This window comes from Gigantopelta aegis, chromosome 4, assembly GCF_016097555.1.
Source record: "Gigantopelta aegis isolate Gae_Host chromosome 4, Gae_host_genome, whole genome shotgun sequence".
In the NCBI taxonomy this organism is placed as follows: domain Eukaryota; kingdom Metazoa; phylum Mollusca; class Gastropoda; order Neomphalida; family Peltospiridae; genus Gigantopelta; species Gigantopelta aegis.
Window position 1 is genome coordinate 114,559,471 of NC_054702.1, and position 18,857 is coordinate 114,578,327.

Consider the following 18,857-nt stretch of genomic DNA (forward strand, 5'->3'; position numbering starts at 1 on the left):
CCCCCTAGACACTGTTTTGTAGAGAAATACAATTTGGGATATACTAATACTTTTGACATTTTCATGTATGTTGTTGAAAAAAACTAGATATGTTTGCAATGAACTGGAATTCATGATCATATCCTCTTGGACTGTCTGGTATAAACATATGACTTACAATATAATACATCATTAATAATAATTAATTAATCAAAAGGTGCCACCAGTTAAAATATCTTAATTTTATATATATATTATACATGTATATGGGGTTTATCCAAAATATTCAACATAAAGTAGGTCTATGTAGCTTTGCTTATTTATATTCAAGATTTAAATGCCAAAAGTTCACTGAAATGGCAAATCTAAATACAAACCAAAAGCCAAAGGTGGAACCATTGTAACCGACTAACACCTGTAGTACAAACACCAATTAAAGTGAAAGGACATTCATTATTCATGTATTACACCCCAAAACTATACAACAATCTATAAGAAGCTACAGGGAGAGAAATGGTTGCTAATTTGAGCAAATGAATCACCAAATGTCTGTCTGGCACTACTGTCTTTTGTACAGAAAATAAAGAAGAGTTTTATTTAGAGCCAGTGTAATTGAAATTGTTAGCTGATTATTCACATGTCTACTTCAAGAATTCAAGGTTCCTTAAAATCCTGTCTCAGATAAATTGATCAATTTTATTGTTCAGTTCCAATTATACAATAATCCACCATTGCAAAATATAGAGAAATGTAATCCATTAATTAAATGTAATCCATTATACAACAAGAGTACCGGTGGACATGTTATGCCCATTAAGAATTTGATAGAAAAGCACACACTTTAGTGAATGTTTGATTCGATTATAATTATGTGAAATTTGTGCAATGGGGTGGATTAACAGTTTGTTTGGGACCAACAACTGATGAAGTCTGATTAATGAAGTTATTGTTCTTTATTAGAAAGCAAACAGTTTTATAGCACATGGAAACACATTTATATACATGTAATGACAGAAAAACAGTTTATTTGTGTAATATTAACTTCTGAGAAATCCAACTGCCTTGGCTTCTTCAAACACTGAACATAACTTTCTTATGATGTTCTGAATCTGAACAAAAGATATGATTTGTCAGTGAAAGAAAGTCACTTCATAACTTTCTTATGATGTTCTGAATCTAAACAAATTATATGATTTATCTGTGAAAGAGAGTCACTTAGCTAGAACAGGTGAACTAATAATAGCAGAAGGTCTAGAAGCATGAAAAGAAGATTGCTGTTTGACTCGGTGATGGTTTGTTTAACACTCCCATCCCAAGTTGTACCAACATGCAAGGTTGGATGATCATGCATCAATTAGTATGGAACACAAGGTGCAGAAATACTTTCTTTTTATGTGACATGTGGAGTATACCATTATTTCAAGTTGTACATGCATGCAATGTTTGGTGGTCCTGCATTAATTAGTATAGAAGATATGGCCCAAATAATGAGGGTTTATTTAATGTGCACTTAACTGAAAAGAAGGTCACAGTGACCTAGTAATGACGTGACACACTGCCATTCCAAGTTGTATTTGCATGCAAAGTTTGATGATCTTATATGAAATGATAAGGAAGATATGTCTTGAAAAGGATTCACTTTAATGTGCAGTAAACCAAAAAAACGTAGGTCACAGTGACACAACCCCATTACAAAATATAAGGTCTGCAGATCCTGCTTGCAACAGAATAATAGAATCTATCACCATTGTGAGGTGTAGATAATTCCAACCCGAGGGACAAAATGTTTTGTCCCGAGGGTTGGAATTGCCTTATCTACACCTTACAATGGTGATTGATTTGTTTTCTTGCCCATTTAATTACAGTAACAAAACATTAAGTTTGTAAGCTAAGGTTTGTTTATTGTAGAACAATTCATAAACATTTCACCTATAAACTCATTTAATCATACACGGAAAAATATAGTCCACATTATGCAAGGACAAAAAATGTAACAACTTGACCATAAATATAAAATTAAAAATATTAATTTCTTTTAATATTTTTAAAACAATGATCCAACTTGAAATGGCAACTTGGGGAATATGAAATGCAACAGAAAAAAGAAAAGAAAAAAGAAGAAGAGTTCTGGCATCAATCGTCATAAAACATGAGTTATGACATGAGGCGTATTTCTAATTTATCTAGAACCATGCAAAAGCTGGCTAATTGAGCCCAGTGGGCAAGAATCTAAGATATGATCTGGACATGAAATATTAACAGACAGACAAATGGATGGACAGATGGATGAATGGATGGACAATGCCATACTATGATATGACTCATCAAAGATGGGTGTATAAGAAGAGTTAAACAAGCATTCTCATAGTAGTGTTGATCATTTTCTATTTCCTAACTTCAAGGGTCATAACTGTATGGAAAATGGTTTAAATCACTAGGAATATCAAACTTGACACATTATGAAAAAAACCTGGAAAACCAATTTTAATATCTCCTAAGTTCAATGGCCATAACTCAGTCAAAAATGAGTAAATCACATGAAAGTCAATGCTGATCTGTAACAGTACTTGATAAAGACATACACAAAATTTTGAGGCATTGTGAAAAAGGGTCCAAAAAACACTATTTGGCTCCTTGTGGGACAGACAGACAGACAGACAGGATGGAGTCAAAACCTATAGTCTCCTCTGGTTGGACTGGTGGAGGACTAATAAAGATATCTACCTTTTATAAATGCTCGAAACCTTGGTGGTAAATGAGCATGAAAAAACTCTCAAGACCTTTTATAAATTTGAACAACTTATCAAGCTATAGAGTCAGGCCAAAAGTATACTGAAGGTGGCATTTAATATTGAATGTGTGCTGCATTAATGATGAAGGCAAACAGGAGCAAGTTTCTAATGTGAAATACAACAACTGGAAATCCAAGATTCCAGACTAAAATGTCATCATCTATAACTTAAAACAAGTGAAATATTCATGAGTCTCCAGTAGAATGGAAGGCAAGAGATGAAGATGTGATTATGTACAGTAATGATCTGCAATGTAGAAAAGACCAAAACTTTCCTGTGATCATGGCGATATATCATGACAAAGACAAGAATCAAAATATTCAACCCATGATCTGTAATGGTCAGAAATGCAAGAGATATGTGGTTTATGCTTTTCAAGCCTGTAACAAAATAAACTTGTTCTCGAGTCGTATTGAGATACATACACTCATGTTTCCATGTACAGTCAAACCTGTTTTTAGCAGCCACCAGAGTATCAAAAAGTGGCTTTTTAAGACAGGTGGCTGCTTAATGCAGGTCAGTTTATCTTACATTAGATAATTTGGGAGAATGAAAATGTGACCTCTTAACACAGATGTCTGCTTAATATAGGTGGCCATTAAAGAAGTCTGACTGTAATTATATAGGATTGTTACTGATGACATTATTTATCAGAACGTGCAAAACAATGAAAAATGACAGCTATTTTTATCATGCAAAGTAATTTCCCAACAGGAAGTTTGGATCTATTATGGTCTGAAGGTCTGTAATGATGACTACATTTCTAACATAGGCCGATGTAGACCTTGCTATTTAAGGGAGCTATCACTCTCACTCCCCATCAGTGATCACTCCATCAGACTAGTTCAACAAGAGTAGGTCTTATCTCCCCTTGGCATATGAAGTTATATGCTATCAATATCATTCCCAATCTGGAGCTCAATGCGGTAAGACGTGTTTGTTTCGCTTGTGCACATTGCATGTGCTTTTGTGTGCTCAACTTGGGGATCCTTCATTTCATTGTTTTTGTCAGCGGAATGAAGTTTTCTACTTGGATGTATGCGGCCATTGGAACTGCTGGAACGCTTCTCATTTCGACAGCCTGAACCACCAGGTTGGATTCTTTTTTAGCGAGATTACTTGCCTCCACGTCATTTCTTCATTTGAGTATGTCGACTTGTTTTTTCGTGACTCATATGACAGCCATTCTGCAGAATGCCACGGTTGTTCACGTTTAGTCTATACATGTCCAAGTCTGTCCTAGCAGCACTGGAAGATTGACCGCCCCACTCTAAGAAGAAATAGGAAGCATGGTCAGCCCCTACTACTCTTTTCTAGACTTTACTTTGCTTTATAGTGATACCATCTCGTATCCTCGAGAGTTGGGCCTGTCCGCACCACTATACCAACCCATGATGACTGGACTATACCCTAAAGTCTGATACTCTCATTCATTCAGATGGATCCGGCTTCTCAAGATCTGTCTTTCAGCACAGCACTACACCTTCAGCCTCTCATGATTGTCAATCTAGGGATTTTCTTGAGCTGTGCACCAAAATGGCCTTAACGAGGCCACTCACGTGGACATATCGATCAGACTTTAAACTTTTAGATCTGCATTCAAAATTTTATGTCGAAATTACTTTCTTTTTTTTAATATTATTAAATAGTCCGATCCTCTCTTCTTTCTCTCATTTAATTTTGGACTGTCCTTCTAAAATGCTCCAAATTATATAAATATTTGGTTGAGCAGTCAATTCTTTTTATTTTTGGCTTGTAACTTTTTCTTCTTTTTTAAAAATGTATTCTATTAACTTTTTTACTAATTGCTATTTCCAAAATTCTGCCCATTTTCAACTCTACCCACCCATCACACCCTCCTCCCCCCATCCTGAGTCAGGCCACCGATCTTATCGGAGGTCGGACTCAGGATGGGAGTGTTCAAAACCCTAGTGGTATATGGGCACGTTAAACTAGTTATCATCAGCTATCAATATGGCTTTATGTAAAATTATTACATCATAGTGACCAAGCTAAGACTGCTGGTAAGCAACTATGACGTCGCGTCCACAATATGACGTTATTGCTTGGTCACATGACTACACAATATTTCTAATGGCTCCTCATGATCTAAGACAGGGAGAAATTAACCACTCCCCTCAATTGTGTTTCCATGACAACATCAGTAGCTACTAGCTGGTAATGGAGAGGACAAGGATGTCTGTTTAATAAAACTTCAAATCATTGTTTAATTAGGACTGCTTAAGGGTTTCTCATGGTCATTGTCACATTAAAGGAAGGGACCATTAAGGCTTTTGCCCTGGTATGCATATTCAACGATACATAATGCACATTATTGCTTAATTTCAACAAGTATAATCGTATAGTTAATTAATAAAACGCTTAAATGTGACGGCTATTATATATAAGGGGTGCAGCCATTTTGTACCATCCCAGTGAATACGCCATCTGGTGAGCTGGTGGTTACGTAATACCTAACATGTCACGTCAGGAATTAGTCTTCGAACTGAAGAAACAAAACATACCTGATTTTTGTGGATGTATTGTAATGTTCTGTAATAATATCTATCCCAGTAAGCCAGCAACAAGTATATATTATTTTTCAATACAAAATAAACCACCACTGTCAAAGTGTTGAAATAACTGCATTATGTTTTGTACATAAATTAACCCACGTACTGAAATAATAATCTGAGAGTTTTCTTGGTTAATTGGTCTTTTCTTTCCGTGGTCTTTACCTGTGGTTCCTGATTGGCAGGTGTATATTTAGACAGTCCCCAGACACTGTGTCTAGACACACTAAAAAGTAGTGCCTCTTTTATTAAGATCACAGGGTATTGTGTGATAACCACGCGGACACACCTCAAATCATAATGGACATTATCAGCTGTCCTGCTTTATTACTGTAAGTAATTCTGTAAAACCCTTGATTAAGTAGAATTACTTGGGTATCATGAGTGGTCGTTTTTGCTCGAATGTACCCTACCAATAGGCCTAATAATATGCATTTTTTCTTTGGAATTTTAAAAAAAAGAAAAATACTATAACTCCATTTCGTTCTATTGATGCAAATTGAGATATATTTAGTTAAAAAGTTTATTATACTATTAAGTCATTTATGTTGTTTTACAAATCAGGTTGATCAAAGAGAAGTGCCTTGTAAATTAGAGCGTTTGTTTACACTGTGCATAGAGGAGTTGGACAGAGCTGATGATACTTCACCCCAAGCTATACCACCGGACGTCACAAAAACAAAACAAAATGGCTGCCCCCAGTTGGCAAGAATAATCATGTTTTTTTAATAACTCTAAAATTACGTGTTTTTCATTTGTTAAAGTGTCAGTATGTGTTGGTGGTCTGGGTATGCATCTTTCCAACACTTAAGGCTCTTGTTTGAGTTGACCCTCCCTTTAACATTTCCTGTTTATTAGAAACACATACCATAGAATTCCATAATACCAGCCATGAAACTGATTATAATGAAAATAAAGAATGCTGTTTAGAGGTAACAGAAAATAAAAAAACCCGTCCAAATTGACTAAAAGTGTGTTTATTTTTATGGATTTAAGTCTTAAAGGCAAATGAAATGCACCACACACATGATTAAACACCTGTGATTATCATATATTATTAAATGTATACAATGTCAGAATTACCAAATGTTTGATATCCAGTCGGTTAGTAAGTCAATATGCTCTAGTGGTATTGTTAAAAAACAAACAAAAACATTAAATATACATGTATACATACATGTACCTGCTTTGGAAAGTTAAATGTGGTTTAGGGATAAATATTTTACATAAATTCATCCGAAATGTTTTATTGATCACCTGTGGTCAAACCATCACCACAAACGTTCACTGGGGCATGCATCCAAACATCCTGCCATCAAGTTGATGAAATATCATCATAGTCTACAGCCGCATTTCAATTAAATATTGCCAGTGGCCATACACAGACTGGAATTTGAGGTCACATTTGAATGCTTTCCAAACAAACTGGAAAACCCTCACAATGGGATGGACAACAAGGAAATAGTGTAAAGAATTCAATGAATTTATGATTGCAAAGTGAATTATCTGGGCAAAATCAATAAGTTTCTCCATGCGATATTATCAGGAGAAATGTAATTACAGTGTGCCATGTATTGCATGTGATATATAACGTTCTCCCCATGTTCATGCAAACACTAAAAGTAAGTGGTAATTGAAACAAGTCTGCTAATAGATGTGAAAGATTGCAACGGCAGATATGAATGGGAACATGATCAATTAATGTGCAACTAAATTTTCCTCATTAATTCTCATTAATAGTTACGTACAGTGATATTAGACTTGTCTGCCATTCACACAGTGACAACATATCCTAGTTTACATTAAGATTGAGGTTACACATTTCAGTGATATGATATGATATCAACTCATACCTATAATGAATCAAGTTAACCAGAACAAATTTGAACAATCTAATTCAGTATCTTATAAAGTGGATTTGATAAATGAAATTGCTTGAAAAAAATATTAATCTAATTTGCACAAATCCGATTTAAAAGGCAAATGGTTGATAACAAACTATATTTGGCTTGTAACTGTCCCTGGTAATTGATCCTGGATTGTTCACAAAGAGGTGGGATGTATCAATGTAACAAACCATCCACACAACCTGTCTATGCTGAACATACCAACTTCATTTCCATCTACTGGGTAGAGAGATTTTGTTTGTTATTATAAATCACTGTCTGCCAATGTCACTGTGCAGTAACTGAACTGTGATCTACCTAACAAGATGGTACTTCCTACATAACCAATGGTCTTATAAAATGGTGGAATTCCAGTACTAAAAATCTGTCTGCTGAATAATCTGTAGATTCTTGTTGCAAGACCAACACTATCCACACTCACAAAGTTTAATTTATATCAACAGTTTCAAAAAATGAAACTGGATGGATGGATGGATGGATAAAATTGACAACCTGGTTATAGAAAGGAATATTTGTTTAATGACACATCAACACATTTTTAAACTATGACTGTTTAGGATTTGTTTTTGACATATGGTTATAATAATAACAATAATAATAATAATAATAATAATAATACAATCTTTATTTATAGAAGGTAACTCAGTTAGTTCTAGACTATTCTCCCCGAGGCCTTCTTACTAATTATAACAATAATAATAACAATAATCATATTAATTATTAAAAAAAAAAAAAAAAAAACCCATACATGTATGTACAATAAATACAACCATAAAAGATATCAAATAATTATGTAGAAGAGCAATCATGTTTCTAAGAAGTGTTTGAACTTTTTTTTCTTAAATATACTGAAAGGAAAAAGAAATGTTGGTTCATAAATTATGGAAAAATTCCTAAATAAGTGGGCAGATTTGTATGGAAGTTGTACAAATAACTCATTGGGTTATTGTGCATTATACCCTGAATCCACACTCAATGATGTGTGATAGAGAGTGGTGTATGGCAAGACAATGAAAATCACCAAAAGCATGTGCAAAAGTCAGGGGTACAACTCATACCACATTGTTGTGTTACCTGTTACAGAACACAATCCGATGCGTTATTTGGTAAAATTTTAATTGCCATTATGCCATGCTTAAGCAAAGTTGAGAGGGGTCAAGCAATTTCACAGCTCATGCAAGGTTATACACAAAGACAAGTTGCCATGCAATTTGGTGTGAATGTTCGAACCATACAACGTCTTGTAACACGTTTATGGGTTACAGGAAGGGTTGCTGACTGTCCCCGGTCCGGGCACCCACGTGTAACGTCACACCGAGAGGACCAAGCAATCAGGCTTGCGCATTTGCGCGTTCGTCACCTTACTGCCACCGAAACTGCTCACAACACCATAGGCACCCACAATTGTCCCATCCACCCCAAACCTGTAAGGAATCGGCTGAGAGAGGCCAATCTCGCCATTAAGTTGACAATGTCGAATGAATTGTTCACAGATGAATCAAGGTACACATTTTCCCAGTCAGATGGGCGATGTCACGTGTATCGATGTCACGTGTATCGATGTCACGTGTATCGATGTCACGTGTATCGATGTCGTGGGGAAAGATTTGCCGATGCTTGTGTTGATGAGAGGGACAGATTTGGGGGTGGCTCAGTCAGGGTCTGTGGTGGATTCCATGAGAGGGACAGATTTGGGGGTGGCTCAGTCAGGGTCTGTGGTGGATTCCATGAGAGGGACAGATTTGGGGGTGGCTCAGTCAGGGTCTGTGGTGGATTCCATGAGAGGGACAGATTTGGGGGTGGCTCAGTCAGGGTCTGTGGTGGATTCCATGAGAGGGACAGATTTGGGGGTGGCTCAGTCAGGGTCTGTGGTGGATTCCATGAGAGGGACAGATTTGGGGGTGGCTCAGTCAGGGTCTGTGGTGGATTCCATGAGAGGGACAGATTTGGGGGTGGCTCAGTCAGGGTCTGTGGTGGATTCCATGAGAGGGACAGATTTGGGGGTGGCTCAGTCAGGGTCTGTGGTGGATTCCATGAGAGGGACAGATTTGGGGGTGGCTCAGTCAGGGTCTGTGGTGGATTCCATGAGAGGGACAATTTTGGGGGTGGCTCAGTCAGGGTCTGTGGTGGATTCCATGAGAGGGACAGATTTGGGGGTGGCTCAGTCAGGGTCTGTGGTGGATTCCATGAGAGGGACAGATTTGGGGGTGGCTCAGTCAGGGTCTGTGGTGGATTCCATGAGAGGGACAGATTTGGGGGTGGCTCAGTCAGGGTCTGTGGTGGATTCCATGAGAGGGACAGATTTGGGGGTGGCTCAGTCAGGGTCTGTGGTGGATTCCATGAGAGGGACAGATTTGGGGGTGGCTCAGTCAGGGTCTGTGGTGGATTCCATGAGAGGGACAGATTTGGGGGTGGCTCAGTCAGGGTCTGTGGTGGATTCCATGAGAGGGACAGATTTGGGGGTGGCTCAGTCAGGGTCTGTGGTGGATTCCATGAGAGGGACAGATTTGGGGGTGGCTCAGTCAGGGTCTGTGGTGGATTCCATGAGAGGGACAGATTTGGGGGTGGCTCAGTCAGGGTCTGTGGTGGATTCCATGAGAGGGACAGATTTGGGGGTGGCTCAGTCAGGGTCTGTGGTGGATTCCATGACCAGGAGGGTCAGGGCAGCTACACAGGCATGGGCTGGTTACACACAGTACTAGTGAGACCAGTGACACTAGTGGACTCCTACACAGACTAACGAGAATTAAATGACATGTGATGGATACTAATGAATTGTTTTTATGAGTGTTTAATTTCAATTATAGGGGTGTACCCTCATTTATAATCGGATTATGTTGCCATTTTCTTTCACATTTCAATAATAAAATTGACAGTATTATCATTAGTGTCTGTCCTTCATAGATATGTAGTACAATTATACATATCATGTCATACAATCTGATCTGCTGGCTTTAAAGTTGACCCAACGTTTCTTTTTCCTTTCAGTATATATTTAAACATATTTGTAACATCATTAGGTAAACTCTTCCAGATACCAACTCTAAAAAATTGAAAGCTTTTCTTGTAGTGCTCTATTTTTGGTCAGGGAGCTAACATATTTCTATCATTAGTGGAGCGAAGTTCATAAATTGGTGATATTGCATTGAACAGGTCTCCGAGGTACTGAGGAGCAAGTCCGTTTAGTGTTTTATATACAAGAATGGCTTTTTGATATTCAACTCTTCTGTTTATTTTTAGCCACTTTAGTTCATGAAAAAGTAAATCAGTTGGATCATCAGGTGATTTGTCAAAAATAATACGTGCTGTTCTTTTTGGTAATTTATTAATTCTTTCTAAGTCTAATTTAGAACAATTTCCCCACATAGTCAAGCAGTAATCGAATAATGGTTGAATATAAGCATTAAAATAAAGTATTCTAATATTTAGAGGAAGATACTTCTTTATTTTTGCTAGCAGAGTTATTTTTTAAGTTAGTGTTTTACACACCTTATCAACTTGTGTATCCCATTGAAGAAAACTGTCTATATACTTTGATACTTAGTCAGAGGTAGAAAAAGCCCTGTGGCAACATAAGCAACTTTTACTGATATAGTTGCAAGAAATAGTTTATATAGTTTCCCAAAGAAAGGATAGTACATACCATAACCTTTGCTATACCAGGTACTAGAAGGAATGAAAAACCCCAGTTCTATACAGGATAATAACATCTTAGATGATGAATATACCACTGAATGACTACCTACTTCTGGTTCAAACATTCTGGCTTCTATGTAGCGTTTTTTCCCCCATTATTTCGTCTTTTACAAAGATAACAGAGCTCCTGCCACTGACATGAAAATGCAAAAAGCATTTCCCACTTCTGTGTGTATCTGAGAGCATCCGAACAGAAGCCATCAATTTCCCCTACAGAAGACAGACTGCTAGCAGTGTTACACAAACAGCAATTTCCTGCTTTGTACTAATACATGACCGGCAGTCTATAAATTGCTGTAATATATCTATTAATAAGAAAGTGACACAGATGTCTCATTTCCAGCGTTATCCGTGATGGAATCAATTCTGTCTGTATGTTGTTAAGGACGGGGGGTTCCATCTCAGTAAGATCAATGTCTTCCTATATAGCTAATGACATAGCCATTATTTTCAGAGGCAGGACCACTGGGTCAGCAGGAAGAGGGGTCCACGGAGATTGACAATACAGAACACAAGTCTCAGATTATTTTGTATAAATATTCTTATCATTATTCACTCATTTTTTGATTGAAATGTCTGGAGATATCTTGAATAAATGCATCCACAATGGCTAGTCAATATTCCTCTTTTCACTGAAATATCATCTGTACAGTATACATTATTATACTGCTATACAGTACTATACAATACAACTACATCACTCAGTATATCACTAATATTACACTCAATGTATTATTAACCTGTTAATATACTTTATTGTTAATATGTTACTATAAATATTCAATGTATTGTTATAATACTCTTACTTAGTGTATTGTTATACTGCAAATATTATACTCAATGTATTGCTATACTGCTAGTAGTTACTATACTGCTCACACTCAATAGATTGTTATACTGCTAATACTTTACTTAATTTATCACTATAGTGCTCATAATCAGTGTATTGTTATACTGTTAATACAATACTCAATGTATTGCTATAATGGTCATACTTAGTGTATTGTTATACTTCTCATATTCAGTGTATTAGTATACCACTGATACTACTCAATGTATCGCTACACTGCTCACACTCAGTATATTGTTATACTGTTAATACTTTACTCAATGTATTACTATAGTGTTTATACTCAGTGTATTGTTATACTGCTAATACCATATTGTATTGCTATACTGTTCACACTCAATGTATTGTTATACTGTTAATAATTACTCAAGGTATTGTTATACTCATCAGACTCAGTGTATTGTTATACTGTTAATAATTACTCAATGTATTGCTATACTGATCAGACTCAGTGTATTGTTACACTATACTCTTGTTCCAGGACACACCTCATTCAGTGGTGTTCAAGGTTTCTCTGAGACTCACAAATGTCAAAGTAACTTGTAAGCCTTCTGGTTCGCCTGTGGCAGTTGATACTGCTCCTGCATTCTAAATTAGATTCTATTCACAGAGTTTGCCAGCAATTCCATTGGAAACTGAGGACAGCTAATGGTGTTAGGCACATTTTCAAACAACTCGTAAAATAAATAGTGTCTAATAGCCATGTATGTAGTACTCTCTGTGTATGGGACAAGTAGCAACAGTAAACAGTTAGTTAATTATACAACACATTTTTAACCAACTGCTATTACAAAAGTCATTAAACTGTGAGCTTAAAAATTGTTACTGTCACATTATTAGATCAGAGAGTTAAATTTCTTAAACAATTGTTGGGCCAAAAGTCATTGTGTTTGTTATTTTGGTATATTTAGAAAACTAAGTAATTTAGTGATAAAATATTAGTGTTAAATTGGTTACAAGTGTCAGGTGGTAACTTGGAGTGGTATGTCACTAGCCACGGCACCTTTTGTTTTTCAAATAGCAGCTATATGCAGCTCTTTTACAAATATTTTCCTAGACAGAACAGCACTATGATTATGAAGGCAGTTGTTGACCACTGATTAAACAGGTAAAACAATTCAATAGAGAGACATGTTCCATGACAGTTTACACCTCATCTGAGTAATGTAATAAATATTACAGGTCTGTGTACCCTGGCTTTGGGTGATACTGAGATATAGCTTACTGACAGCAAGCATGGGGCAGGCCATGTCAAGTAGTCCCATACTGAAATGGAAATACTGTGGTTCCACCACTCATTTCATCATCATCCATGTTTGTAATGTCAAAACAAAATTTACTCTTTTTGTCTATATAATGTTAAATGTCTGTGAGATTTTTCGGGGTTTTTTTAAATTTAGTTTTGGGTTTTTTTAACATCACAGGTAATTCCCATTGTCCTCAGTTCAGTATTTAGAGTCTATGGACCACCAGTATTGTGGGACTGTGAGAAAGTCTTGTTCCCAATATAGAAACCTGCCTCCTGGTAGTAAAGCAGCAGTGAGGAGACACACATCTGACAACAAGAGATCTTCATCATTATTAGTGAAGCTCATAAAGACCTAAACTTGAGCAAATTGAATTGCTGCCCCAGACCATGAAAACTATGGAGGTACCAAGGATGCGTTGAGTATTAACACTGTGTAAGGTCAAGTGAGGCTCAGTTTGCTCGGTTATGGCTGGAAGAGCTCTCTGATAATGCCAAACATAAACCGAATTACGGCCACAGAGAAGTGCAGTGGCTAGTCAGTGCTCCTTATTGAGGGGTTTCATTAATGCCCGGCATGAAGGTCAACCTGTAACAAGGTGTCTTCACCATCACTTCTGATGCATGTAACATGCTCATGTATCATACAGGGCTCACCCTGGATCAAAAATACCTGTAGCCAAAATATTAGCCAAATGGAATTTTTATTAGCCATATTGAAAATGCTTTATCCAAATTTGTTTTACACAGTACTGTATAGAGTATTTATATATGAATATGAAAATGTATCTTTTTCAGCTAATTGTGTACAAACTTGAATAAATTGGAATAACAAAACCTCAATGGGGTCAGTTAATATATTACTTCGATTTTTCAGGGGAGGTGGGGTGGGAATGGGGTTATGCAATATCTTCAGAGTTTGAAGCCAGTACCCATACACCCACCCCCACTTCTAAGGCCTATGACATTAAATTAACAAACATACAGAAATATGGGGGTGGGTGGATGTTTATGGAGGGTGTTGTGTTTTATTTTTTCCCAAATAAAAATTTGAGGTTTTTTTTTAGTTTTATTTTATTTTATAGAGCTCATTATTTCTTTAAATAGCAATCTTTATGTTAGTTTGAATTGCTTTTTTTTTTTTAAAGTGACCCATCAATTCCCCACCCCAAACAATTTCATAATTTGTGCCATGTTGTTGCTGTTGATTTCAGCGTCGTGTTAAATGCTTGTTGTGATTTATGCTTACAAAATACCTCGGCTGAGAATGCCAACTTCACAGTATATTCCATTTATTAAAAAAACCCAACCTTCAATCAAATTAAAATTTACGGTCTTTTTAAAATCCAGCTAACTTATTAAATGTCACCTCACAGTCTTACAAATTTATATCTAAAATTATCTAACAAATATGATTATTGTAAACTAATTTTATTCAGTGTACATTTAACTGCAATTTGTACAATTTAAATACTGCATTTTCATTTTCGGTGATCGCGATCTGCATGCATGCCCTCGACCATGGGTACGAAAATAACAAAGACAAAGGAATAAAAAAAAAATGCAGTTAGGTATTCATCGTATTGTTTAATGTCTGCAACGATGTCTCTTGACACGAGGTTGTCGGCTGACTCTGAAGCGTGATGTATATTCGCACCGAGAGCTGTCCTCAGTTCAGCCAACGAACGTTCTTCCTAACGTTCGTGAACTATTTGACTGGTGATCGTCGTGTCCATTTGGTTTAACGTGAAGCGCACAAACCAATCTAGCGAACGTTTTGTTTTTGTTCAGTCTGGCTGAACTCGGCCCTCGAGACGGCCTACGTGTCTTTCGGCCCTGAACTGGCATGTGTATTCAAATTGACACGCATTGTCGGTCTGTTTTTATTACTTTGGTTCAAAGATTTTACAAAGTAAAAATAACAAGTTACAGATCTTCCAGACATTGCTGTCATACATGTTGAATGCATGCCGTTAAAATTAATAACCGTGATTATTAACATAAGCAAACATTATAAGGCCTACGCTGTATTCTGCATGACACCGTTTCTCGTTACTGGTCGCGAGATGGCTATTACGCTAATTGAATATTTGGTAGTATTATTATGTTTGAGGTGTCGGATAGATTATGTAACCGTTTGTTCACATCAGAAGACAGAAAATGGCTTAGCCAAAATTTTAGCCACTTGCAAATGTTATTAGCCATTTTTGTAAAAATTAGCCAATGGCTACTTTGGCTACCGACAGTGCGAGCCCTGATCATAGTTTAAACATGTATTCTGATGTATGTAACATGCTCATGTATTATACTTTAGACATGTATTCTGATGTATGTAACATGCTCATGTATCATAGTTTAAACATGTATTCTGATGTATGTAACATGCTCATGTATCATACTTTAGACATATATTCTGATGTATGTAACATGCTCATGTATTATACATTAGACATGTATTCTGATGTATGTAACATGCTCATGTATCATAGTTTAAACATGTATTCTGATGTATGTAACATGCTCATGTATCATAGTTTAGACATGTATTCTGATGTATGTAACATGCTCATGTATCATACTTTAGACATGTATTCTGATGTATGTAACATGCTCATGTATCATAGTTTAGACATGTATTCTGATGTATGTAACATGCTCATGTATCATAGTTTAAACATGTATTCTGATGTATGTAACATGCTCATGTATTATACATTAGACATGTATTCTGATGTATGTAACATGCTCATGTATTATACATTAGACATGTATTCTGATGTATGTAACATGCTCATGTATCATAGTTTAGACATGTATTCTGATGTATGTAACATGCTCATGTATCATACTTTAGACATGTATTCTGATGTATGTAACATGCTCATGTATTATACATTAGACATGTATTCTGATGTATGTAACATGCTCATGTATCATAGTTTAGACATGTATTCTGATGTATGTAACATGCTCATGTATCATAGTTTAGACATGTATTCTGATGTATGTAACATGCTCATGTATGATACTTTAGACATGTATTCTGATGTATGTAACATGCTCATGTATCATAGTTTAGACATGTATTCTGATGTATGTAACATGCTCATGTATCATAGTTTAGACATGTATTCTGATGTATGTAACATGCTCATGTATCATAGTTTAGACATGTATTCTGATGTATGTAACATGCTCATGTATCATAGTTTAGACATGTATTCTGATGTATGTAACATGCTCATGTATGATACTTTAGACATGTATTCTGATGTATGTAACATGCTCATGTATGATACTTTAGACATGTATTCTGATGTATGTAACATGCTCATGTATCATAGTTTAGACATGTATTCTGATGTATGTAACATGCTCATGTATCATAGTTTAGACATGTATTCTGATGTATGTAACATGCTCATGTATCATAGTTTAGACATGTATTCTGATGTATGTAACATGCTCATGTATCATAGTTTAGACATGTATTCTGATGTATGTAACATGCTCATGTATTATACATTAGACATGTATTCTGATGTATGTAACATGCTCATGTATCATAGTTTAGACATGTATTCTGATGTATGTAACATGCTCATGTATCATAGTTTAGACATGTATTCTGATGTATGTAACATGCTCATGTATCATAGTTTAGACATGTATTCTGATGTATGTAACATGCTCATGTATCATAATATAAACATGTATATGAATATAATGAATGCTGTATTAAGAAAATATTGCTTAAATCTTATCTTTACATGGGTATGAGTGTTTCCTCCAGGATTTAAAGGCAGATCATATGCTGGGCACATAAAGAAAAAATAATGTACCACACTGCATGAATGAAACTAAGAAGTGAAGCTGAACAGTTGATGTCATCACCCTAACAGCACACTGCCATCAATACACTGGATCACTCCTAGCTTTGTTCCATTGGTACACGAATGGTTATTTTATATACATACATAATTATAGCTTTGTGAAATTTAGCATTTAGTTCATAATTAAATTACAACTCTGTATTTTATAATTTGGGCCTGATTATTATACAAAATTAAACAATTATTTTCAATACAATAGCTGTAACATACATGATTAATATCTTGAATGGTGATTTACATGTGTTTGGATTAAGGATTGCACATACCATGGCCTTTGATATACCAGTCGTGGTGTACTGGGTGGAACGAGAGATAGCCCAGTGGGTCCACCGACGGAGATCGATCCTAGACCGATCGTGCATCAAGTGAGCACATAATATTAACATGTGCTCAATCAAATTGTAAAATAAGACTGAGTACAACCAACCTTATATTAATATTTACCAAAGATTCACACAATAATGGAAAAGAAAATGTTTTAAGAGTACACTACCCAGCTTGTGGCTTCAGTGCTGGAAATTGGCAAATGACCTAAACCATGGCTGGGTCTTTACGTCCTGAAGCCTGGAAGTTGGCAGTAACAGACAGAAGTCCACCAGGGAGTTGTGTTACTTGTCCTTTAAGTGAGCTAACATTACAGAACTGGCTTCACACTCATAATGGGACTTGATCTTAGAACTTGACTATCATCAAGATGAAAAACCTGGGCTGTATTTTCAAATCTGTCTTAGCACTATGATATCATAAAACCATTGTAGGCTACATCATTACTATGATGTGTGCTGTAGTGACGTCACAGGCTGTGATGGTTTTACAATATCTTAGTGCTTTAAAAATGTGTAGCCAGACCTATCTTAACCTTGGAACCTGACTGTCAGTGTATACTACACCAGATGAAGATTGTCTGCCATTGATGGTACAAAACAAATGCAAACAACTTTACCAGTTCTTGAAATGTAGGGGTTACTGTGAACCCTACATGAAGGACAGTTTTAGGTTAGTGTTAAAATTGGATCTCAATTCAAGTCTAAACTCATAGCAACTGTGGAGGGATAGTAGGGGAGACTGTGCCCTCCCACTTGAGAATGAAAATGTAAGTCTATTTGTCTTACTCTGTATAAATATACAAATCTGGCTTATGCCTCCACTAGAGAGTGTGCCCCCAACAGAGAGTGTGCCGCCACTAGAGACTGTGCCCCCAACAGATAGTGTGCCTCCACTAGAGAGTGTGCCCCCAACAGAGAGTGTGCCCCCACTAGAGAGTGTGCCCCCAACAGAGAGTGTGCCCCCACTAGAGACTGTGCCCCCACTAAAGAGTGTGCCTCCACTAGAGAGTGTGTCCCCACTAGAGACTCTGCCCCCACTAGTGTGTAACTACTACAGACTGTGCCCCCACTAGTGTGCCTCCACTAGAAAGTGTGTCCCCACTAGAGACTCTGCCCCCACTAGAGAGTGTGCCCCCACTAGAGTGTGCCCCCACTAGAGACTGTGCCCCCACTAGTGTGTAACTACTACAGACTGTGCCCCCACTAGTGTGCCTCCACTAGAGAGTGTGCCCCTGCTAGAGAGTGTGCCCCCCACTAGAGAGTGTGCCCCAACTAGAGAGTGCATCCCCACTAGAGTGTGCCCCCCCAACAGAATATGTACCCTCACTAGAGAGTGTGCCCTCACTAGAGAGTGTGCCCCCACTAGAGTGTGCCCCCACTAGAGTGTGCCCCCACTAGAGTGTGCCCCCACTAGAGTGTGCCCCCACTAGAGTGTGCCCCCACTAGAGTGTACCCCCACTAGAGACTGTGCCCCCACTAGAGACTGAACCCTCACTAGAGAGTGTGCCCCCACTAGAGAGTGTGCCCCCACTAGAGAGTGTGCCCCAACTAGAGAGTGCACCCTACTAGAGTGTGCCCCCCCCCCCCCAACCAGA

The 18,857-nt window shown here is 37.1% G+C and overlaps 2 protein-coding genes across 2 annotated transcripts; both read left to right on the plus strand.

Moving 5' to 3' along the window:
* The first annotated feature begins 8,744 nt into the window (after positions 1-8,744).
* LOC121370191 lies at positions 8,745-9,953 on the plus strand. Its single transcript, XM_041495307.1, has one exon. It carries the CDS (start codon positions 8,745-8,747, stop codon positions 9,951-9,953), a length of 1,209 nt encoding a protein of 402 aa, XP_041351241.1.
* An 8,121-nt stretch (positions 9,954-18,074) lies between these two features.
* On the plus strand, positions 18,075-18,335 carry LOC121370192 (RNA-binding protein 12-like). Its single transcript, XM_041495308.1, has one exon. The coding sequence runs from the start codon at positions 18,075-18,077 to the stop codon at positions 18,333-18,335; it is 261 nt and encodes an 86-aa protein (XP_041351242.1).
* Positions 18,336-18,857: the final 522 nt, after the last annotated feature.